At 37.0% G+C, this 25,611-nt stretch overlaps 1 protein-coding gene across 27 annotated transcripts in view; it reads right to left on the bottom strand.

Annotated features, from left to right (window-relative positions):
• MPDZ (multiple PDZ domain crumbs cell polarity complex component) overlaps positions 1-25,611 on the bottom strand; it is a 93,960-nt gene that overhangs the window by 8,298 nt on the left and 60,051 nt on the right. For 10 of the 27 annotated variants that reach the window (XM_085566021.1, XM_085566022.1, XM_085566020.1 and 7 more), the window contains 19 exons: positions 24,862-24,954; positions 24,205-24,382; positions 22,049-22,159; positions 21,438-21,521; positions 18,824-18,925; positions 17,559-17,630; positions 14,711-14,873; positions 13,906-14,102; positions 8,831-8,922; positions 8,476-8,566; positions 8,060-8,140; positions 7,419-7,511; positions 7,253-7,327; positions 5,738-5,915; positions 4,827-4,972; positions 4,427-4,510; positions 4,130-4,323; positions 3,661-3,808; positions 241-327 (listed from right to left, as the gene is read on the bottom strand). In XM_085566021.1, coding sequence (XP_085422147.1) covers positions 241-327; positions 3,661-3,808; positions 4,130-4,323; positions 4,427-4,510; positions 4,827-4,972; positions 5,738-5,915; positions 7,253-7,327; positions 7,419-7,511; positions 8,060-8,140; positions 8,476-8,566; positions 8,831-8,922; positions 13,906-14,102; positions 14,711-14,873; positions 17,559-17,630; positions 18,824-18,925; positions 21,438-21,521; positions 22,049-22,159; positions 24,205-24,382; positions 24,862-24,954 — 2,269 coding nt within the window. The other 17 variants (XM_085566039.1, XM_085566040.1, XM_085566041.1 and 14 more) reach the window with 7 other exon arrangements.

The following is a 25,611-nucleotide window of genomic DNA, read 5'->3' as shown; positions in this document are numbered from 1 at the left end:
TGCATCCAAGCTGGAGCCTGGAGTACAGTCATTTCTGGATTATAGTTTTGGCTGGATCCTGACTATAACAGATACAATTTGCTACACTGAATATATAAAATGGCTACTGAAGAGCTGAAAAGTTTTTTTCATCTTGGATCAGGCATGTGAAAAATAATTGTCATAACAAAACTGATCTTTCTATTTGCTTTCATTATTTAACATTATTTCTCCTAACTAACCAGTTTTGTAGTTACATACCTGGCTGCTCTGAGATGTCCTCCTTTCAGAGTGAAATGGCCCAGCTTTTATTCTTCCAACCTCTAGTCTCACCGTACCTAAGGAACACTAAAGAAATGGTTACTTGTAACATATCTCTTCTGTCTACAAGACTACAACCTACAATATTTAAGTGACTTTCTAGAGAGTGAAGAAAAAACACATGGACAGATGGAAAAAAACCCCATGGACTAGCAATCCTGAAATGAGCACTTTGCAGATAGAGTTCCTGGCAGGACCAGTGACACACACAAAGTACACCATAGTACTCAATACTAAGCAGGATACATTTTTAGTACTGGATAATCAGTATTACAGTGCAGACATAAAAATCATACAAGAGGAATAATTCCATTACATTACACTTAATAAGGAATAGCTTCTGAACTGCAATGTCAACATACAATTTTTACAATATAAACTCAAACCAGTGTAACACCTTGAAGTCTTAATCATTATTTCTCTTGATATGACTGAGAATATGGCAATTAAACTAGAAGTAACTCATCTCTCCCAAACTTTTGAAATGATCTGTTAGTCTGGATAGACACCAACATAACTAAGAAATTTTGGGCAGAAAATTTCCTAAACTTCTATAGTTTAAGTGAACTTTCTGCATCTGACTTCCAGCAATAAGCTGGATGATATGGACTGAATGCACATTGGAAAGTTCTTTCACTAACCTTTAAGATTGTAACTACTCTGTTGGGTATTCAATGTCTACATAAAATGCATGTCTCAGGAGAAAATTCACCCTGCAATTAAGTATTTGAATATCAAGACATTATTTGAAATAAGGGAAAAGTTATTACCACAAGGCTAAGATAATTATACTTTCAACATAATACAAGTAGTGTCAAGAGAAGGAATCGATCTGCAATGTGTTAATACAGAAATTTCAGGTTTTTTGTTATTTTGATTTTTTTCTTTCACTGGGAAGTTGTCAGTGGAAACTTCTGCATTCAAATAATTTAATAATAAATGAGTTTGACTTTACTTGTCATGTTTTAACTTTATAATCCTAAAACAGATTCATCCATTTATCAGAAAAATCCATAGTAATAGGCCAATATATCAAAACCAACCAGACATATCAATTCAAACAAAGTTTCAATACCTCATACTCTGTTGCTATTCTCTTAGGAATGACACTAAAAAACATTTATTACTTTTATTTAAAAAAGATTTATTATTTATTAACAAAAATAATTTATTAAATAATTTTTTATTTTATAAATAATGTTGACTTCTCAATGCCCTGGAAAAGACTTGATCAAAGCTCAGGCAAAACCAGAGCAAAAAAAATTCTTCTTTGCTTGTATGAATTAGTCATATTAAACTATATGGACAACTCTTATTCAAAGTGGAAAATTGAGGAAATATGTACCTAAAATTTCCACATTCTCACAAATGCACAAACTCACAAATGAGATTTTAAAGTTATGTATGAAAGTAGGAGGTAACACTTTCCAATGAGACTCATGAATAAATCAATTCCCATTTAGTTTTACTACACCTTTCTCTCTGTTCCTAAATTCTTCCATTTGATAGATCCAATAAGTTTAGTGAGGAAAAAAGCTGATAGTTTTTTCCCATACTTTAGGGGATACTTCAAAAGAAACACTGCAAGAACAGACAGAATTCTCAGACTGATGACACAGTCTATTTGTCTCATTCTACTTAAAATACACAGAAATCTTCCAAAGATTATAAATAATTTTCTAGCAAAGTACATTTTAGGCAGTTCAAGACAATTCACTCTAGATCCTACTCTCCATTCTGAATGAAAAGTGAATGGATACCTGAAGAGAAAACACTGACTGCCTATATGTGAGTGACCATGTTTTATTCCACTTATACTACGTGAACAAAATAATTATTAACAATAGTATGTCTAAGGTATTTTAAAAGCCCATTTCTCAGGGCTATGACAATTCACTACAAGTGCTACTGAGCAATGATGAAGTACTTGAATACATGAATGATAAGTGGAATCAATTAGATACTCCAAAAGGCTTCTCAAAATGAAAGAAATTTCCCACATAAAAAGGCATTTTTATTCAGAGAGGTACAGCATACAAAGAATAAATGCTGTGTTCTTAAATAAAATTTAAAACCTATCATATAAAAAGGGAAAAGTCTTATAACCAAAGAAGAGTATACTAATAGGTTCGGTGTCACGACATATATCCTGTTCTGGCATTCTCACTAATGGGCACAAGATGAAAATTCAGAAGCCCTCCTATCTCCCTTTCTGACCACTGCTCTCCCCCAGGATGCCTGCTTTCCAATAAATCCAAAACCTCAAGGACCTGTTCAAGATCTGGAAATATATACCTTTGAATGTGAGTGTTAAGAAGCCTGACCATGTGCCTATGTATCTAAGTGATGGTATAATTATCATCTGCTAATTTTTTTCCAGTGAATTAGTTTTCCATTGAAAATGCTGACTCAGTGGAATCCTTGCCATGCAGCATGTCTCAAAACTCTGGATGGAAAAAGAGACAAGGTGGTTAACCAGCTGGGTTTCCTGGCAGACTACAGGAAATATTATATATCTGACTTCATTCTGATTTGCAAATAGGGGAAGGATATCAGAAAAAAAAAATGATCAAGAATAGGTTGGCTCCAAGAGCTGCAGGTAGTTACTTCAGCAAACTCTGTGAAAGCAGTTTTTTATACCAAAATCTTGGTCACTGAAAAACCCATTGTATTATTTAATGGATGTAAGGCAACACAAGACATTCACAATTAAAAAAAAGACTAATGTCTCCTAGTAGACTAGGTTACTTAGAGACCAATCCAACCTGGCCTTGTACACTTCCAGAGATAGGGCATCCACCCCTTCTCTGGGCATCCTATTCCAGTGCCTCACCATCCTCTCATTAAAGAATTTCTGCCTAACGACTAATCAAACTTACTCTTTTGGTTTGCAACCATATCCTCTACATATCTCTACATATCCTCTACCATATCCACTACAGGCCCTTGTAAACAAACTATGAAAGTAGTCATTTTTAGCACGACTACTCTGCTGAATTCCACATTTGAAGTCAGTTCTGTGTATCTTTCTGAAAATATGAAACAGTCAACCAGCTACCAGAGTGTTTGACAAAATACAGTGTTAAGTTTTCGGTTGTTCTAGGTGATGGCATTCTATAAAGATCTTCTTAAAGCCCAATGTTCATAAATATACAGCTTTCTGCACCACCACTATTCCCCATTTTATCAGGCAAAGTATCAAAATCTGAATGCTCTAGATTTCAGGAAGCATAAATTTGGAACCCCAAGTCATCTCACTGACATCTCAGAACAGGCTGCTGTCAGTTTGAATAAAGTTAAAGCTTTCAAAAAACTTGATCTCAATTTTTCACTCTTATCCATCTTCTCTTTTCCCAATACCTTTAGCAAAGCTGCAACAGCCTCCTGGTTAGCATTTCGGACATCTTCTCCATTCACTGTCAATATCTGGTCTCCTTGCATCAATCTCCCATCTGTATCTGCTATTCCTCCTTTGACAATGTCTGACACAAACACACCTGTGTCATTTCTGTAAATACACACACAAATTTTACATTCAAGTATTGTTTGACGGTCATGTTTGTGGCTTACTATTGGGAACACAAATAAACATTGTCTCATTTTTCTGTTGAATAACACTGGCTTAGTTCCTTGAGGGAAGACTGGTTAGCTTAAATACAAAATTAACACATATGGCCTTCAAGCCTACAAGATCTGAGCACCACATCACAAAGAAACATAAGCAAGTTCCAGACAGGTACATCTCCAGGTACATTACATACCTTTTCCCCACATCACAAAGAAACATAAGCAAGTTCCAGACAGGTACATCTCCAGGTACATTACATACCTTTTCCCAACAATACTCAGCCCAAGGCCTTTACCAGGCTTCTTCTGGAGCTCTATATTCAGCACATCATACATGTCTTCCTCCTTGTATTGGGCTTCATCTCTGTACACAGTCAGACGAACTTTTTGGGGTGTCTGACGGAGGACATTAATGGCTTCATCATGTGTGGCATTCCTGAGGTCAATTCCATTCACCTGCAATGAAAGTGTACAATGGTAAATTGTGCACCTTCCAGCAGACAAATACAAAAGGCTTAGCCAACAATGAAAACAAAAACAACCAAAGAAATCACCATGCCTCTAGTATCTGATCACCAGCCCACAGTCGTCCATCTTTAGATGCTGCTCCTTCTTCATATACCTCATGGATAATGATTGCTCCCTGTCAACAAAAACATCAAAATTGCATGTTGAAAGAACAACTACCATTTTGAACCACAAGTAACTGAAAATTGCTACTATAATTCATCCGTGAAAAGTCAGATGGAATGCAAGTCAGATGCATAATGAAAAAATGACCAAAATATTTACTAAGCTCATTTATACTTTTAATTTGGAAAGATCTTTTTTCTTATTTTTGTTTCTTTTGTGTCTTTTTATAAATGCTTTAGAAACAAATAACAAAAAATCTCTTCCATCGGACTTTATTTTCATTACTGTTATTTCACATGAGAAACACATATATTTTTCCAACTAACCAGCAAAGTGTCTGCTCCTCCAACAATGCTCAGACCAAGACCAGTCCGCCCTTTGGAGATATCAATAGTTGTTTCACATCCAGGAATGATGGGACAAGTAGCTGGGTCAGAGGTTAACATGGCTGGAGTTGAAGACCTGCTTGCATCTAAAACAACAATAAAACACCCTAGTTACAGTAACAGAGTTCAGTATTAGGAAAGTGACTTTAAAACAGCATTTTTCAGAGTTCACTGACAGCTATATAGCAGTAACTGAACAGCTGATCCACAGAGACTGATGCTACCAATTCTCCCTTCTCCTCCGAGAAGTATTATCCTGTAGCTTTATTTGCCATGCCCCCTGTAGTTTTTGGTTTGCTTATAGTCTGGACAGCCAAAGCAGATATTATACACAACATATTCTATTTAGGATAGAACTTAATTTATACACCTATATGATGTGTGCATCACTTGAGTTATTATTAACTTAGAAGTATCTTGCTTAACCAATGAATATCATCCATCAGGAACATCTTGACTCTCCACTCTGAAAGAGAAGAGCCAAATGTGGCTAGTCATAAATGGTATGACAGTCTCGACCATCCTCTTTTTCCACAAAAAAATGTTATTACTTTTCTCCCTCACCCGAAGGAATTCCTTTCATTAGTTCTAGACAACCACAACAGAGGCACCTGCTGCATGTCTGAGATGGAGGAGAAAATCCTTTCATCCTCCTGCCTCTACAATAGGAAGCCAAGAGGTAAGTCTTCAGTATGGGGGCACTATGCTTTATACATATATGAATATGTAATCTGGAAATATTAGAAATGCAGGAGACAGCTCAGTGCACACAAAAAGGGAAAACTTACAAGTTGGGTCTTTGTTTTTATGTTACAACCCCAGTGAGTGCAGACGCATAAGGAAAACATTACTTTTGACTGCTTCTGGTTCTGGTGAGTTGGAAGTGGGGACAGCTGCTGGTGGTTGCATATTCCTCTTCTCTGCTGGGACAGTGCTGGGAGGGACTGGTGCTGTAGTCAGGTTATCTGTCTCTGCTGGGTTGATTGTAAGCCTCACCACAGATTTGGATGTCTTCAGGAGACTAATAAACTGAATGATAAAGAGAAAAGCCTATGAAAACTGTTACTGGATTGTTCAGTTGCAAACCAAAAATAAAACAGAATAACAGTTCTGCAAACTGGAGCTACTTCTCAAAATCTTGCAGGTTTTCTCATAAGGAATAAACACAAATATTGAAGTTTGTTCCAAGAAACCTTTTCCACAAAACTTTGCCAAACTATACTACATGAGAACATGGCTTTCAGTGGCTTCTCTAGACAAAATACTATATTGTATAGCAATTATTAGAAAAGCAGAAGTACTGCCTTTTAATGCTGGGTGGAGCCCAATTCTGATCTCACAGAAGTCAATGCCAAAAAATCTAGTGAACTAAAGAAATGTGCAATTGTTATTCTGGAAGAAAAGCCTGAAAATACTACCTGAACTATGGAAGGGAGAGACAGACACCAGTGTGTAATGCAAAATCTAGTTCAAAGAGATACTGAAAACCCTTCAAAATCAATTGCCATCTTACAGAAAAGACATCAAATCCTCTTGAGACTTTACATTTCAGTAAAGACATTTTCAGAAATTACTTGCCCAGTCACTGTTCTTACAAAGATTACCTACCCTACCTCCTTACAGGCAACTTCACTATCTCTTACTTATTTACTGCCTCAGAGATAGCAGCACATCAGAGAGTAAGATTGATGCTCTCCTAATTGCCCTTTAACAAACAGAAAGTAATCTACTCATGCCTAAAAAATCACTTTCCTAGGTAGCATGATAGGTGCTAGAAAAAACAGCCTCGATTTACTACAGAACCCAAATTGAGTTTGCAGAGCTAGAAGCTAGAAATAAATCTTGTTATTTAGGAATGGAGATATTTTTCTCCAAAGGTTTGAAATACTATGCTTGGAATATAATGAGACTGTTACTACAGACAGTTCCCATGGATAAGCATAGTTTATGACTGGATTTACCAGTGATACAAGTCACTCGTGCAAATTTACGCATATTAGTTTTACTGGTTCTATCACCTTAAAAGTGGACTACCTATGCAGAGTCATTATTGAGCAGAAGTTCATGTCTTTTATCACACTACTAAGTGCCTCTCAGTCGTGAGGTCTGAACCACAGGGAAAATAAAATCACATTCGAAGCAGAGATAGGAGGATTCATGTAAAGTAACAGTTGAGCTGTAAATTTATTAGGCTTTAGCTTATTTTGCAGTAGTTTCCTTATCCAAACAGTGCCTGCAGATCTTCAGTTTTATTAGCCAGTTTTGAAAATTAAGTATGGTCATGAGAACCTCACTAGTTTAAGACACAATCACCTCCTACATTAAGCAGTGTGCTTTCTGCAACATTCCTGACACTTCAGAAGCACCTTTTCTACAGGATATCCCACAACAATTTCATCATCCACTGCCAGAATCACATCTCCAACTTTGATACGTCCATCCTGGAAAAATATAAAATAAAAAATATTAACTATGGATGCTACTCCAAAAAATATTCTTCATTCCCTAATCAGATTTTAAATGTTCTCACACCTTTGCAGCTGCACCATGATCTGTTAAGCTTTTAATAACTACTCCATTAGTTGTGTTGTCTTCACTAATGGCAATTCCAAAGCCTCCTTGATCCTGGGACAAACAGAAAAAAATGCAAATGGTTAAATACTGTGACATCAACATGTTAGAATACAATCACTAAAGACTATTGAAGCTCACTGACATATCAAGTCTGAGGTTTCACATTGCAAAAATATTTTTGTTTTAAACTATTTCTGGAATAGATTCTGCCAAACAAAATGACTACCAAGATCAATAAGAAACACTTCTAAATTCAAACCCACTCCTTTGAAACTTACAAGGTAAACTGTGATTCAGTTTTTACTTTGAACAATTAGGGCATTGACTTTACCTGAGGATCCATCAGTAGATGGTTACAAGAAAGTGGGCTAATAGAACAAGAGAATACTTCTTCCAGAGACACAAAGCAATTAGCAAATGAAAAACAGTTTTTCTGTGAGGAAAACTTTGGGGTCCATTCCCAAACAGGAAAAGTAGGTCTCTAGAAATCTCGTTTCTGACTTCTAGTAACTAGGAGACTGTTTTCTGTAAGAGGGACAGCATTACAAAATTGAATGACTATTGAATAAAAATGTGACTTATGTAAACTCAGTGCATACCTTAGGAAGTTCCACATACTGAATGTTTTTACATGAACTTAAGTCAGAAAATGCACTTGGTTTTGCAACACTGATGTCAATCTAAGAGAAAAATAAAATGCAACTGTAAGTAGCTATATCCAACACTTTGCACCAAAACAAAGTAGTGTGCAAGTATTTAAAGTGAGTCTGCTCATTTTCTAGTTTCACTTAAACATCTAAAACTCTGTTGATGGTAATATTACTTCATAGTACAGAAGAATATAAAATGAAACAAAATTGATCACAGCTGTACTAAGTTTAGCAACTTTACTAAAATCTCACTTGTTTTTCTATGGGTTTCCTTTTCTTTTACTGTATTTCCTAAGCAGACAGGATCCTCCTCTATCCAGAACAATGTTAGTATTTTGGTCAAATAAGAAAAATATTTACTTTACCTCTTGATGTTGAAGTGTCCTTGAAGTACACTGTGAAGCTTCTACTGACTTTGCAGGGCAAACAGCCATCTGATTTACTGCATCCTGGTTTCTGCAATATATTCAGTTAAATAATGTAGTAAGAAGGCAATAGTACCATCCTGTATTTCTTAGGACAATTTTAAGTCTGGCTCTTAATTTCTGGTAATCACAATACAAATATCAAAACAGAAAACTGCAAGACATATTTAACAAGTAGTAAGATTGTCTTCAAAAGCACATCTATGTTACCAAAATTAAAAATAATAAACACTGTGTGAAACTTGAGCACATTAAAAATTAAACCTTTTCAGCCAAACCTTTAAGCAGAACATACCTTATAAATATTACTTTAACTTTAGATGGCGCACATTTGATTATTGAAGAAGCATTCTGATGAGTCCTTCCATAAAGGATTTGGCCATTTATCTAAATAAGGAAAGTTAGCAATTATCTATCAAAATATTTTAATTCCTTACACTTAAACTAATTTTTAAGCCTTACAGATTTCCACATCACTGACTAAACAGCAACTGTATAAAAAAAAAGTTATGTTATGTCCTACTTTCACTCCTGTTTTTCAGTAAAAATATTCACTATAATTTGACCTCAGACTAACACCATCACAGTGCTAAAAATGTCATTCTCTGAGTTATATTGGGTTGTCTTGGCACCTAATCTATTTTTCTATTTTCACTTGCCATTGATCACTTAATGACTGATGATGTGATTAAGCAGGGCCATGGGAAATTCTAACCATAATAAATAAATGAATTGCTTATATCCTGCAATGAGATTGCTATTCCTAATTGAATATCAGGCACTTTGAATCCCTGAGCCAGGGACTTTATACACAGAAGTTTGAACACTGGTACATTTAGCAGAGTTTTAAATTAGATTTTACAAGGAAGAGGGAAGGGGATGTACTTCTGTGTGTCAGAGAGGAGCCAGGAAACACACTTTAGGAAGAATCAGGGAGAAAACTGAAAATTGACCCAAATGAACTAAGGGGGCTTCTTAAAAGTTGAGGAGGTTGATAATCCAGATTAAGTGCCTCTACACCAATACAGGCAGCATGGGTAACAAGCAAGAGGAACTGAAACCAGTTCCTCGATTGCACAAGAATGGTGCAATTCAAAGTCTATAATCTAGCTAGATTCATAGAAACCTGGTGGGATGAATCACACAACTGGAACATTTGAATCAAGGGCTACAACCTTCCCAGAACAAAGAAGCTGGGAAGAAGGGGCAGCTTAGAAGCCTGCAGGTAAAAATGAAGGACAGCATCAGTGAGGGACACCTTGTAGCTGGGGTCCACCACATGTTGCCTAATATCTGTGAGCCTGTTGATTTCTTGCTTCAGATACAGAAATCATCATGCTCACATGCTGTCATCCTGATGGGGGATTTCAACCACCTGCTGTCTGTGGGGAAAGTGGTACAGCTGACTGCAAGCAATCCAGAAGACACCTGGAGTGTACTGAGTACAACTCTCTAGTCCTGTTATTGGACAAACCAACCAGAGAGGCAGTGAGTGCTACTGCACCTGGTGCTCACAGTGCAGATAAGCTTGTTAGAAAGGTGAGACTGGAGGCAGCCTTGGCTGTAAGTGACCATGCCCTGGTTAAATCATTGATCTCAAGGAACATGAGCTTAGAAAAAATGCTGAGTCAGAACTGACCCTTATATTTAGAATAATGGACTTCCAGCTGTTAAAAGAAATAGTGGATGAGAGTCCCTCAGAAACTGTCCTTAGGATCAGAGGACCTCACAAGCACTGGTATTTTTTGAGGATACTCCATCCCCATGTGTAAGAAATCAAGTTAGGCAAGCTGGAAACCAACATGACTAAACAAGGATGTGCTCCTCAAACTGAGGAGTAAGAATGAAATGCATACCAGTGGAACTAGGGACAGATGATCTGGGAAGAGTACGTAGATATGGTTTGGATGGGTACATAGAGATGGATTTGGGAATATTAAGACACAGAAGAGGCTTTGCAAGGGATGCAAAGAGTTATCAGAAAGGGTTCTATAAATATAAGGGGTCAGAAAGACCACGGAGAGTGTACCACCCTGACAATCAAGAATGGACAGCTGGTGACAATGGATATGGAGAAGGGTGAGGAACTCCAAAAGTTCTTCACCTCAGTCTTCAATGACAGTCTAGCTTCTCACATCTCTCAAGTTACTGAACCTCTAGGTGGGGGTTGGGAGAAGCAAAGTCTCTCCCACTGTAAGCAAAAAGCAAGTTTGAGACTACTTGATGAAACTGAATAGGCCACGAGACAATGGGGTTAGATGATCTGCAATCCAAGTTTCTGAGGAAACTGGCTGAACAGTTGCCAAGGCACTCTCCATCCTACTTAAGTCACAGAGGTCAGGTAAAGTGCCCAGTGACTGGAAGAAAACACCACTCACATTTCTTGAAAGCGGAGAAAGGAACTTCCAGGAAACCACAGACCACTGAGCCCCATCTCTGTACCTGGGAACATCATGAAGCAGATCCTCATGGAAGCAATGTTAAGGCACATAGAAGACAAGGAGATGATCTGAGACAGCCAGAACAGCCAGTGACATCTACTTAAGCTCTGTAAGGGGTTTGACAAAGTTCCACACAATGTCCCTGTCTTCAAATTAGGGAGAGAGAGAGATTTGAAGGTTGGACTACTTGGTGGATAAGGAATTGGCTGAATGGAAGTAGCCATAGAGTTGTGATCAATGGCTGTGTGTCCAAGTGGAGGCGCCTGACAAGTTAGGGTTCTGTCCTGGAACTGGGGCTCTTTAATATCTTTATCAATGAAACATATGAAGAGATTGAGTACACCCCCAGCAGATTTGCAGATGACATTAAGATGAGTGATGTAGCTGATGCAACATAAAGATGGGATGCCATCTGGAAAGGCCTGGACACACTTACCAAGTAGGCCTGTGGGAATCTCATGAGGTGCAACAAGTCCAGTTACCAGGTCTTGCACCTGGGTTGGGGCAATCCCAGATAAAAGAATGGACTGGGAACGTTGAGAGCAACCCTGTAGAGAAGGACTTTGGGATTCTTGTGAATGAAAATCTGGACATGAGCCAGCACTCTAAGGTTACACCCAGAAAGCCAATGACATCCTGAGCTGCATCCAAAGAGGTGTGACCAGAAGGTCAAGGAAGCTCTACTCTGCCCTACACCAAGTACTGCATCCAGTTATGGAATTCTCAGCACAAGAAAGATGTGGATCTGTCAGAGCAGCTCCACAGGAAGGCCATGAATATGATCAGAGGGCTGGAGCGCCTCTCCTGTGAAGACAGGCTGAGAGAGTTGTGGTTGTTTAGCCTGGAGAAGAGAAAATTCTGGGGAGACATTATTGCAGCCTTTCAGAACTAAAAAAGGGGCTTACAAAAAGGAGGAAGAGTAACTTTTCATGTGGGGTGATATGGTTATGACAAAGGGAAATGGTTTTAAACTGAAAGCAGGAAGTTTTAGATTAGATGTCAGGAAAATTTCTTTACCCAGAGGATAACTGGAACAGGTTGTCCAGAGAAGTTGTGGATGCTTCACCCCTGGAAGTGCTCAAGGCAAGACTGAATGGGACCTGAGTAACTTGATCTGGTGGTTGGCAACCCAGGCCATTGAGGAAGACTTGCAAGTAGAGGACCCTTAAGGTCCCTTCCAACCCAATCCACTCTGGACTCCACACTTGTTATCTGAAGATGTGGCCTGGCAATCTTTTTTCTATTTGGCAGAGCAGACTAGTCACTATAACAACTTGAAGCACCTACAATTCAGACAGGAGAGGAGCTATCAACGTGAATTTGCAGACTAAGGCCATTATTTGCTTATATTTTATTAGTTGCATTTTTTCTTGAAAATGGAAAACCACAGTGCTGAAGTTAACTCAAGAAAAGAAGAATGATTGAAAAAGGACAGACAGTCTGGACCTACACAAATGGAAAGCAGTAAAATGCACATAGGTAACACTAACAGAAGCAGAGACACAGGAAAGTAGCAGACGCAAGACAGTGTACTGAGTGCTCAGCATAACACCCACCACCTCCTATGCACGGTCTGTGCACCAGGCATGGTCATAGGGATCCTGAGCCCTGTCGTTTACACTGGAATTCACAACCCAAATGCAGCACTCCCTCCAGTGCTTCCCACAGCCTTATGAAAAATACATGGTCAGGCTGCCAAGTGGAGGGATGGGACATGGCCCTCAATAGCTAATGGACAATTACTTGGGAATATAGGGAGCAAGCTCAGATGTCTGCTGTCAGAGGTGGTTGAGGCAATTTCTTAGCATTAGTCTGCAAGTTTATAATGTGGACAGTAACCAAGAAATCACAAGACTACAGCTTCAGACAGGCATGTGCCAACATGTTTTCAGAATATTCCACCTCTTCCACATCAGGATTTTGAAAACAGATGCTTCAAGAGAACCGTCTCACAATACTGGAGTCTGCAACAAAGTTCCCTCCATGAGAGTTGGTCCACAGTGCCAAAAACCCCTTAATTTCTTTCCTAGTCTGCAAATTCCAGAGTATATAATTTACTTTCTCAATGCCTCCCTCAATCTTTGTTCGGATTCACCATTCCCTCTCTGTACCATTTCACCAGTACATCCTCAAACAATTTTACATATAGCTTTGAAGTTACACAAAGCAATACTGTGAGGGTAATGTTACCTACTATTAGCAGAAAGAATGGGAAATGCTATAGTAGAGAATACATCTCCAATTATCATTAGCTGGGCTGTGGAAATATAGAAACATTAATTATGCTAACACATGCACTTGAAATGTTAGTTGCATGTTTAGTGGTTCGGTCACTCCACTCCACTTGAAAACAGCACCCAAACATACCATGAGTTAGAAGTCCACAATGAAAATAGATCTGTTCCTGTTTCCCCAGTTTAATTTCAGCATTCTGTGTTACACAACATAAAAATATACTCCTATTATCACAATTCTAGCAAACAGGGAAGTAATTAGAAAGTCTAGAGTACTCCACAGCTGGATGGACTGGAGTACTTCAATATTTTTCACGGTCTGCAAATCACTACCATTCCATACATCTCAGTAACTCAGAAACAGCTGTTGTCCTGCATTTCTATTCAACACATCTTCATTCAGAATTGCAGAATCTTATTGTAGGAGTTGGAAAGGACCCATAAGGATCATTGAGTCCAACTCTTAAGAGAATAGTCCATATAGGGATCTAACCCAAAATTTAGTGTAATTATAACCAGGAAAAAGTCTGCTACACCTATTTGGCAAAGATCAAAGGGAAAATCTTATAGCATAGTGATATGAACTTGGATAAACTTAGGATTTCAAAGTCTACTGAAAAGCATACATATTTCAGCAAGAATCTGCTATTTGAAGTCAATACATTTGGACTTCAGTATAAATTGCAAAAACTCACCTCTAGCAACTCATCTGCAATCTGTAACCTGCCATCTTTTCCAGCTGCTCCATTTGGATCAATTCCCACTATAAAGACACTCATCCTGGATCGGTCTTTGTTACCAGCAAGACTAAGCCCCAGACCTGTCTTTCCTTTTTCCAGCTCAATCATGTGTAGCTCCCCTGGTAGAGTTCCATAGCGCTGCACGATCTTTTCTAAATGTAAAAGTATGGGTAGCAGAGGTTGGATTTACATTAGAAAGTTTCGCAAGTTACCTAGAGAATCAAGATCAGTGCTCAGTGTGCAGTATCTGACAGAAGAAGGCCAAAACGAATGATTAAATTTTCAGTGTAAACCACACCTTCTTTTAAACTTCTTTTAAGCCTTAGGTGACTTATAATAGTATTTCTAGCTTCTTGTTTTCCTTATATCTTCAGAAAATATGATAACTTTTCTTAAAAAAGAATTTACACACGAAAGAAGTTATCTTCTCTCCAGTCACACTTTCAGGTAACAGATATTATCACATTGATCACTGCCAGCAGTTACCTGGAGTACACTGAAATTCTTCAAGTAGTCCTACATTGAACTGGGACCATGGAGGAAAAAAAAAAAATTGCAGTGCAATGAAGAAAAAGAAATTAATTTTATATTTTACTATGTGCATCTGACCAAACACAACTAAAATAGCAATCTTAGCACCCAAACCATGATTCACATGAAAAAGAAGCAGGTCAAATTGCATGTCCCCACACCTGTGTCTTTTAAAATGCAATTTTAATACTAAGCATTTAAAATATTGTCACAAGAAAAAAAAACTTACTCCAGCTGTAACCAAACTCATCCTCCTTTTCCACATCTTCTGGGACTCTGATAGAAGATGACTGTGCGACATCAGAGCTCATTCCTGAAAATTCTGAAGGAGGGGGCACAGGCAAGTTACAAAGTGGAGTCTTTTCTGGTTCTGTATCAGACTGACCAAATGCCTGTGGAGAATAAGAAAAATGAAGTGGCTAAGAAGATGCAGGCTTTCTGTAGGGCAAACTAGTACACAAAAATGTCAAAATGGCAATGACTATAGCTTCAAAGTTTCAATACCAAGCAGCTGAAACTCTAAATTAATAACAGCACACAGAAAGGTGGAGAGATCAAAGACAGAAACAAACACCAGGCAAGATAAGAAAAACATCACTGCAAAATGTATCTGGAAGCAAACAATTCACAGTAAAAGCCCAATTCAGAAAAGTTTTATGTGCCACTTTATGTTTCAGAAAAAACCTCGTATGAAGACTCAAGTGCCTTTGTTTTAATACCAGATTTGTAAAAGATTTATAACCAATTTCACTTTTAAGAGTCATCACATGTAATTTCCTCCCATCATATGCTTAGGAAGCCAAATATGAGGAAAGAGAAAGTAAAAAAAAAAAAGTTGGGCACTTTCAAAAATACCTACAGAAAAAAAAAATCAATTGGCATATTAATTGAAAAGACAGTTACAAACCAAAATTAAGCAGATGATAACTGAAGAAATCCATAGTGATGGACCTTTTCAGTCTCATTTACTAGTTTCCTACAAGATTAAATAAATGAGGATATCACAAGAGACAGATACTTTTGGTCTTGATGTGCTCTATTCATATTCACACAAAGTTAAGAGTATAAACACACGTCTACTTCCATATAATGGTTAAATGCCAATGCCCAAATCCACAGCCTTGAAAGCTTCCATTCAAGACTGTTTCCTTTAGGAATATGGACTCTGATAAGGAATTTCACTATGTGAGATTTGTATAATTTTGCCTTGCTTAAAGTAAACATGTCAGCAAGAAATCTCTCTCTCAATATCATCACTCTTTAGATTATGTATGCCCAAGAGACCTTGATACTTAGCAGATCAGCTACTGAAGGAAACAAGAATTTTAAATGAAAATGAAGGTTTTGTAACCTTTAAGTTTTTAGGTGTGTTGCCCTAGCTTCATAACCTTTTTCTCATTGTTTTGGTTCTCACTCACTTCATCAGAAAGTTTGAACACAGTATCTCAGATGGTGCCTTTAGGTGCCAAAATCACTCAGTAATAATCACTACATCAGAGGCAACAGTGAAATGAATAACAACATACACCTTGGAAAACTTTATCAGCTTTCACACTGGTGTTAAGGTGTTGAGAAATCTGGGAAGTTACCAGTTCAGTCATTTTGAAACTTAAGAAAGGTCAAACAAAAATTACTTATCTTCACTCTGTAACTCCAAAGATATAAAGATATTGCAAATGCCCTATTTCAGTTCTCTCATTCTGCTTCTGCTTGAAGATTTTCCTTTCATTTAGGAACTTCTTTGAGAAATTTAACTAAGAAGTCACTAAATGTCAAAAGTGTGAGAAGTGACCCAAAGCAAATAATTTATCTAAGACAATGTCATCCTCCTAAGATAATACCTAACATTCCTAAACTGAAGCAACAAAATTCTAGCACATTGTCACCTACCAGAATCAGAGAGGAGTATAAACACTACCTAATAACATAAAAAGTTATTTTTCACAATCAAAAATTCATGTGTGCATAAAAAGAAAAGTTGGAAATACACCTCCACACTGAGGAGGGGCAAAAGGGAGAGAAGTTCTAGAAACACTCTTTTTTTCAGAGGTCTTCCTAGAGTTTTACTAAAGCTGAATAATATCCTGGAAAAATAAGGAAATACGGTGTTTTAGTCAGTTGACTCTGTCTGGTGGCCAGGTGCCCACCAAAGCTGCTCTATCACTACCTTTTTCTGCTGGACAAAGGAGAAAAAATATGACAAAACTCACCCCCCATAGCCTCCCCAACTATCATTATCTTGCAACACAAATGCAGTACAAGTGTGAGATTAAATCAAATCAAATCAAATCAGCAAACTTTAGTTTTTTATTTTTAAAACCAAAATTAACATATTACTTTAGAGGTACTGTTTGCAAGCAATAGTGTCCAAGAACAGCAAAACCTAAAGAAAATATGACCAAAAAAAGGAACAAAATATTGGTGTGAAGAACCTCTGGAAGACTTGCAAGGTGTGGATGTAGGGCTACTTCCTAACAGATTAATTCTTATTAACTGCTGCCGCTATAATAAGACTTATAAAAAAATGCATCTTTATGTACTAAAAATGTATTTTTTTTGTGAATGTGTAACAACATAACATAATCTGAACATTTCTAGGTTTAAGGAAATGCTGAAATGAAAGTAAAAGCAAAGGTCCTTTGTAGGAGGGTAAAAACTGTGCTACAATGCCATTTGGGGGGACAGGAACATGTCCTGCCTGCAGAACTCAGCCTGACACATTTGAACAGCCAGAAGCAGAAGCCAGTCCCCACAGTTTATACACACATAAGACTTTTGCTCCCTGAATCGGGCAACACACAAAAACCTAAAAGGCTTTAACTCATGAAATACTTTCAGTGTGCCACACCACAGTATTTCATTTAAAAAGCAAAGCGTCCAACAGTTGCTGAACTCATTTAGCTACCAGGGTCACTCTGATCACATCCAAGCAAATACTGAAAATGGCAGCAAGTCTGGAACTTGAAAAAATGAAGGCACAGGTGGAGGAAGAAGCAGTAGTCCAGAAGGTATCACAGGCCATGTACAAATGTACAGCACACATACAGTAGGACCGGCTGATGGGAATTAAGACAAACCTTGAATGGTGTGGGAGCAAAAGGGTTAGTTGGGGAACAACGGAAGGTAACCCTAATTGGATTCGATACCTCCTACAGTAACAGAAAACAGCAATCCACATGTTATAGAGTCTTTGGCAATACACAGTATTATTAACCAATAACTCATTTTCAATTACAGATTCGTTTTACTAACTGCAACAACTTTATTAGCTTGATTTATAAATGGACAAAAGTATTAAGGGGTTACTAAGGACCCTGATTCATCAAAGTTTCTCACTACACATGAATCTGAATTCAGAAAAGAAAGAGATGACAAAAGGCCTTTCTTATATATTCAGTGCTAAGAAAGGAATTATGCATAAACTACAGGATCATCAGGTTTTCTTTTAGAATGCATGCAATGTTTTTCCAGAAATACTTTTGAAAATATAGAAAACATAAGTCATAATTTATGCTACATGTCTACTCCCTTTCCTCAGAACTGTAACAAACACAAAAAGATTTCAAAACACACATGCATTTATACACCACATATCATAAGTGTTTGTTGCACATTCAATATTTTTGACAATATAGGAAAATGGACAAAGGGCACAATCACTTCCAAGATGTAAAACCAGCAAAAATTATTTTATTAAATAAAAAATGCATGCATATTAGGATTAAAGTTTTTTTTTTATTAGAGGTTAATGCTTTTCTCATTGTGAATAACATGCAGGAAGTATGCACTATCTACAAAAAAAGAGCAATTTTTTTAAATTTCCAAAGTATCCTATTCATGGTGCATGTAAAGAGTTTTCAAGAAGCAGATGGAAAATATTTTCATGAAGCATCATAAAAAAAAAAGCTGCAAGTTTGTTGGGTTTTTTTAAATGCAAAAATAAAAGAGAGATATCAAAGCTGGAAAGTCATAACCAAAACAAAAAACCAAAAAGAAGTACATAGCAGCAAAACACCTTACACTGATGAAACAGTTACACTTAGGTATTTTACGACACATGTCAGGGACTGATCTTATAATTGAAAGCCTATTCCTTTGGTAGCTCTGAATAGATCAGCATTAATGGTTATGATTAATGGAGCTGGCATTTTTTAACTTCCCTGTAGCTTCTATGTATATGCATGTCTATGTCTTTAAATTCACTACCTAGAGCTCTCAAGCTCATCAGCACAGCACATAACTCAAACTGGTATGAAAGAATTTAAACGCAAAGAGACAGCAGTGGGAAAGAAGCACACAGAGGATGTTTGGTGAGTGAAAAGATAGTGTGTCATCATCCAACCTTAGTAGTGTTGAACTGAGAAGAATCAGCAAATGGGTTAGTGCTGCTGAAGACAGCTGGCCTACTGAAAACACTGTTCTGCAGAAAAGGCAGGGAAGGGCTCTAAAAGGAAAGCATAACAGAAACTAAGCAAAAAAAAAAGTTTTAAATGAACCCTTTACACTCATGAGCTTGTGTTTCACCAAAATATATTCATTTAATTGTTTGTTTAGCTAACGAACAAGGTCCACGTTCTGCACTTGCAATAGATATGTGAAATTGGGCAAAACTGTATTTGCCCTGTTTCTGATGCTCTATCAGAGGAGAGGAAAAGCACCAATCCTCACACTTGTTCTACACCACAAAGTACATCAAGTGCAGAATTACGCTGCATTTATGTGCTGCGATATTTAAACATATTTTCCAAACATATGGGACACTCTTACACATTAATTAATTGAGAAAATTGTGGATTTCTGGGTTGGGATGAATACAAATACCTGTAATAATGCAGTAGGGTTTAGAATTATTTTGAACACCATAGATCCTGATAATTTGATTTAACTTCTGTGGTAATACACTCACTGTTTATTTTTTAAAAGTGAGGACTCAGTAATATTAGGCATCTCTAAGCAGATTTAGTATCTAATAATAACTTTCAGAAAACACTTTGTATATGAGCATATGCATGTATAACTGCCTGAATTTATAGTTTCTTGCAACTAAATACTCTGGTCTTTCCCTGAAGCAAGGTACTTTCTCATTATGATTTAACAGAAAAAGTTTACACATTTAGACCAGATAAAAGGATATAATTTGACCATTTATATTCCTTATGCAGTTTTTGTACTGTATTCTATTTTGATATCAGAATCTGCTTAATAAGGAGGAAACAGCTCTGATTTCAAATGGTAGGTTGGAAATATACTCTGTATACTTAGAAGAAATTTCTGCACTGGGTGTATCCATCCAGCAATTACCTCTAAATTTAACTGCTGGAAAACAGTATGGACAGGAATGTGAAAACCTTCCAGGATCATTTATAACAAGAGTAATTTAATCAAAAGTTATAGTGCTGTTTAAAAAATTTCTTGAAGTATTTGTTTTGTTAAATGCTCCCGAAAATAGTAAACACATTCCTAAACATTTATTTTCAAATACCATGTTGCAAAAAAGCAATTCCATCAGTAAGACAAAAAATGTCTTGGCTCTACCGTATCTTCAGCAGTGACAAAGTAAAGCTATGACCAAGGTTTCTTCTCTGTCAAGTCATTCAAGGCCAACAGGCTGTTTCCCTAGGGTACAAGATTTTCTGCATATGTGATTCTCATTTGATTTTATATTATAAAGAAAGGCTTGTGGAAAGTAAATTGTTACTATAATCATTCTATTACACTTTACCAATTATGTTATCTGCATAGAATTTTAAAATGTATCTTGTTGAAATTTTAGGCAATTAAAGTAAGCATCACAAACACTCCATATATCGACAGTACAATCCTAGTAAAACAAAGGTTCAGCTACAGTCATTCAAAATCTTGCCTTTTTTATTTTGTCATGATGGCACAGCTCCTAAAATACTAGTCCTGATACTAATCCATGCAACAGCATTGTATTAATATGGACTGACTATTATGATAAAATATGGACCTTTTGAATTGGCCTCAACAGTTCAGTTTAGCATACATTTTTCACAGTCTAGGACAAGAAGAGCAAATCTTAAAATAAAGGGAGTTCTCTCTTTAACTATTTTTTAAAATTCAAATCAAAGCCTAAAGTAACAGGATCTTTTCTTTCTGTTATTTCCTTTTTTCAACTAACTTCCATTCAGAATTTTATCAATGTGTCCAAGATGCTAAGTTATCAGAAACTAGCTAGCATTTCATACAGCATAATGCTGTAACACTACTATGGGACCATAATCACATCAATATATTGCTTCTTACTCGGAAATACACAGAGGGGTATAGATATGAAAAACACACTTCATGGGTAACTCCCCATTATCAAAACTATCACTATCTTTTCACAGGCCAGTTGCATTATTCTGTTCTGAAGTACACACAGGCTCTCTCTTAACTACTAAACCTTGCATAAAACAAAATGGAAGAAATTAGCTACCTGTCACTTAAAACTGAGTGCCTAGTCAAATACATAGTGGCACCATAATAATTATAGCTCATGTGTGCAGGCAGCTAGCTACATGGGTGACTGGACATGAATGAAAGCAGGATATTCTCTTATAAGATCTTATTATTAAGTACAAATTCAAGTTTCAAAATACGAAAATAATAAACATAATGCCATTTATGAAGATCACAACATAATGTATGGGTACAGGAAGAGCATTTGCAATGTTTCTGCTTACAGAGAAACAAGAGTTAGTTAGTACAGTCAAGAAATAACCAACTAGCTTAATTTGAAAATAGAGAATAAAGAACTACAATCAAAAATAGCAAATGATCATTCGCTAAATAAAAGTAGTGATAAAGTAATGGCATCATTTCCATCCCAAATGGGCCTAAACATTCAGTAGCAGCAACTCTGCTCACATCACAGCAAATACAAAAGCATTACTTTAGTAGTTTGAGTGTCAATAATCAACATTCAACAGAGCGTTTTCATGCAACTTTACCTTAGATGACTGACGATAAAATGGGTTAGTAGTTTTCTGCCCACAGGGAGCAGAAGCTGAAGAAGGACTATAAAGAGACTCTGGCTGGGGAACAAGAGTTATGAGACAACTAGTAAATAAACATGCAGCTTACACAGACTCTACAATGAGGAAGTTTAGTTTCTAGTGATGCAAGCAACTTATATTAAAGCTGTGTAACTTTTATCTGCAACGTCCATGCAGTTTAGTGACGGAAAACTTCAGTGTACTTCTAGGTCCTTTCATTAATGTCCACAGAATTTTTTAACAGGTGCTGTATTTCTGCATGCGCTCCTCAGACACGCTGTCAATCTCTAACAGATGGTTTTATTTAGACTCCTACTCTGCCCCCCAACAAATTATCTTTCTTGAGGCTTTTCAAAATAGTTTGAGGACGGCGTGCTGGAGGGTATTTCCAAATCCAAATCGATTTCATTCTAAATGGAAATAATACTTAAATCAAATCTTTATTCCTAAAATAGCTGAGATGGCACTTTCAGGATTAAATATCCCATTCCCAAATACCACCATCCTGAACATTTGCTTCATCTATTACTATGTATTACATCTCTTTTTGCAATCTTTATGCTTACCCTTGGTCTGCTTATAATGCTCTGTACCATAAAGACTACAGGATTGCCTGCCTTCCGTATGGCTTCCACAGCTTGTTCATGGCTGGCATCTCTGAGGTCAATTCCATCCACCTGTAATTGGAAGGCCTCATCTTAACATTGCAAGAAGCTACAAGAGTCATGAGTCAGTTCTGAGTTTTGGTTAGGAAACTTTGACTAAAACCTAAGCCCAAACCTCTATTTCTAGTGGACTTTTCTACTGACTTGGCCTGAGGTCCCTTAAACACAGGTTTGATATTTCCAGGAGCACTGACAGAACATCAAATAAATATTCTGCTATTCCTCTGTTTTAAAAATGTTTTCCAACATTTTTAGTTCAGACTCTGTAAGTTTTCCCACAAGCAATGTAACAGATGAGGTATGATAATATGAAAAGAGTAAGAGTGTTTACCAAATATTGCCTCCTGCAAATCCTACCTTAAAAAAAAAAAAAAAAACCTAAAAAAACTATTATGCAGGACTTAATGAGATTTTAAAACTGAAACTTGTTAGGTGCTGGAGACCCTATCATGGGTACTAAGCCAGTACAGTGTACTTCTTTCTTTTGTTTTACCTTCTTTTTTCTGAAACCAAGATTAATTTTAGCACTTTATTCAGAATTTAAATTTTTAAGTCAGAGGTGAAAAGCTTTCTATCTTCTGGAAGAATCCATGTACACAGGATGGCTAAGGACAAATTTGTGCCTGGTTGTTTTTTCTTCCATGTCTGTATATGTATGGGTGTGTAAAACAATTTGTCCTGTTATCCAGGTAAGAACAATGTTAATGTGAAGTTAGAGCCAGTAAAGTATTGTCACAACGACCACAATAAAAGCTAGAAACTAACACAGAAAGGTTATTTGTTAGTGGCAATTCTAGCACACAAATTTATATGATGAGGATTACCCCTACAACTATTTAATTGTCTAACTCAATCATCCAATGCAAATAAGAAAGCACAAAAACAATCTGAGAGAAATTCTAAACCTATGAGGAACTGAACAAGAACAATAATACCCTCTAACTTCCAATGTCTGAAAAACTGTTTCCACTGCAAAAATGGAAGTTTACATATGCCACAACTTGAGAAACTGAAACGGCCACATTAACACAACATTTTGTTTTCACTCTCCCATTCCTGTTTCTGCAAGCATCACTGTCAGCAACAATTGCACTCAAAAAACCCCAGTTATTCAGGTGAAATGGATGTTTCTAACTTTGTAGCCTTCAAGCAAAATTCCACCTCCCAGTGTCTTATACACTGCAAACTGTTCCATCCTGTTACCTTACCTACGCTAAGGTATTATTTCAAGATCCTCAATATCAATCTTGTAACAAACAGCAAACTGCAGTTTCAGTACCATCAGGTAAGTCAAGCCCAGTCTGAGCCAGAATCAAGTCCATCACTCTGCCTGTTGTGCTTCCAACTGATAGACAGCCAGCAAGATTAAATAGAGGCAGTCCCTATCAGCCTGACACTGGATATAGGGCAATGTCTGACATTGATAGTCATGTCAGGAAAGATCTATTCCCTTTAGCATGTTCATTCTGTAAGATATTTAAGTGACAAAGCAGAAGTGGTTGTATGAGCACTCTTCTCTAAGTAGAAGAGAAATGAAGATAAATCCCACCCTGCAATACCACTGGCTACATTATACTCAGGCATGGGCAAAATGTTCTTGATGTCTCAAGCATCAAACACAGATTTCTCTTCATGTCAGGAGGAAAAAAAAAAAAAAATGTGCCTCCTTTAACTCCTGCACAAGATGCATAAAGAACTATGTGAATCAATTAAGATTTAAGATGTTTCTATTGCTACCCAGTGAAAAGGTGCAAAAGGTGAAAAATCTTTTAGTTTCACCAAACTTAAGCTTTTTCCTACACATTCTGGTTTTCAAATAAGTAAGTTGAACTGCTGGCTTGTAGACCCCTGCTCACACAGTCAGTCATATGTTTCACACGGAATATTCAACTTAACAGGCAGCTGTCTGCACACAAATATCAGCAGATGGTATTACAGTCTGTGTGGCTCAAGTGGCATCAGCTGTGGCAATTGCACAGCTGTCAGCCCACCACACATCCATCTCAGTGACTCCTGAGATGCTGGGGGAATTGCAACAAAAGGCATTCAGACGGTACCTCTACAATCCGATCTCCAGTTTTCAGTGTTCCATTTTTGCCAGCTGGGCTGTCTTCCAGGATGTGTTTGATAAAAATCCCTCTCATCACTTCTCCATTGCTCAGGCGGCTTCCCATCCCTCGTCCTCCAACAATGCTGATGCCCAATGACTTGCTAGGCTCTCTCCAGAGTTCAACCCTTTGTGATAAAAAAAGAACCAAACTAAATTAAAATCTGTTGTGATTATGACAAAGATGCACACTAAAAACACCTGGATTTGCACAATTATTTTTAAAAATTCTGAAATAACTCCTCCTTGCAAAGTTTTGTCTTTCAGTGGAAGTTATCTACTGGATTGATCAGAAATTCTGTAATTGAGTCAGTCAACTTGTTTTGAGTTCTAATAGAAACTTTGAATCTTTCTCTTCATCTTTTTTGACTTGATCCCTTTGAGTCAGCTGGGAATAATTAGAGATAAATTACTATAACAATCAAGACACTGCTAGACTGCAGAGATTTAGCCCAATGGCAGTAAAAGTCAATCATTAATCACTCCTTCAATGCACAACATACATAAATGCAGTGATTCTGTTGTGTTTTACTCCTCTCAAAATATGTTTCAGAATTTTTGAATTTCAGATAACATTTTATAACAATGCAACTAGATCTGCACTAACTTTCTGGGCTGGTTCCAGTTACTGAAAGCTGCATTTTGAAGTTCACTTTCTTCTCCCTCCCCCTCTTCACGTTCTGGAAGCTCTGGAAGTTCCCTGGTGATAAACACAAACATGAAATTAATTTCTAAATAATCTACATAATCACTAGATTTTTATGAAAAAATTCACATATTGAATCACCCTGACAGTATCATAATCTATACATCAGATTCATGTAAGGAACTTCTTTTTCTGATGTCTTTTAGAATACATATGGTGGTCAGGGATTCCCTGTCCACTTCTTATCTGCAATGAAGTTTCCACCCACAACTCAGAAAAACAAAGTACAATTTGGAACTACAACCAAATCAAAGTTAAAGGTAATTTATTGTTTTCAAAATGGAAGAAATTAAAACAGCAGCACTCAACTAAACTTACTGCTTTTGGAGATGAATTGCAAAAAACCAATTAATCAGTTAGACATTTTGGACTGTAACTGCAATGAATATTTGAAACTGAAGGAAAAGAACGACACAATTTATTCTTTCCAGTTATGTTCTGGAAAGACCATTAATACCAAAGTCTTATGCTGGAAACACTTCAGTATTTGCGGTAAACTGTAAATCCAATTGCATGGTATTAAAGAGAAATTGAGGATGAGAAAAGATTCAATCTCCTTTTTGGACATATCAAGCATACTTGAAAAAATTCTTAAAATTTTGCTAGTCAAAGCAAAAACTGTATTTTTAACAGCTTTTTATTGTAGTGGCT

The sequence above is a fragment of the Lonchura striata genome, chromosome Z, assembly GCF_050655825.1.
Source record: "Lonchura striata isolate lonStrDom1 chromosome Z, ASM5065582v1, whole genome shotgun sequence".
Taxonomy (NCBI): Eukaryota; Metazoa; Chordata; class Aves; order Passeriformes; family Estrildidae; genus Lonchura; species Lonchura striata.
The sequence above is the reverse complement of the archived record's forward strand: the minus strand, read 5'-3'. Positions and strand labels throughout refer to the sequence as shown.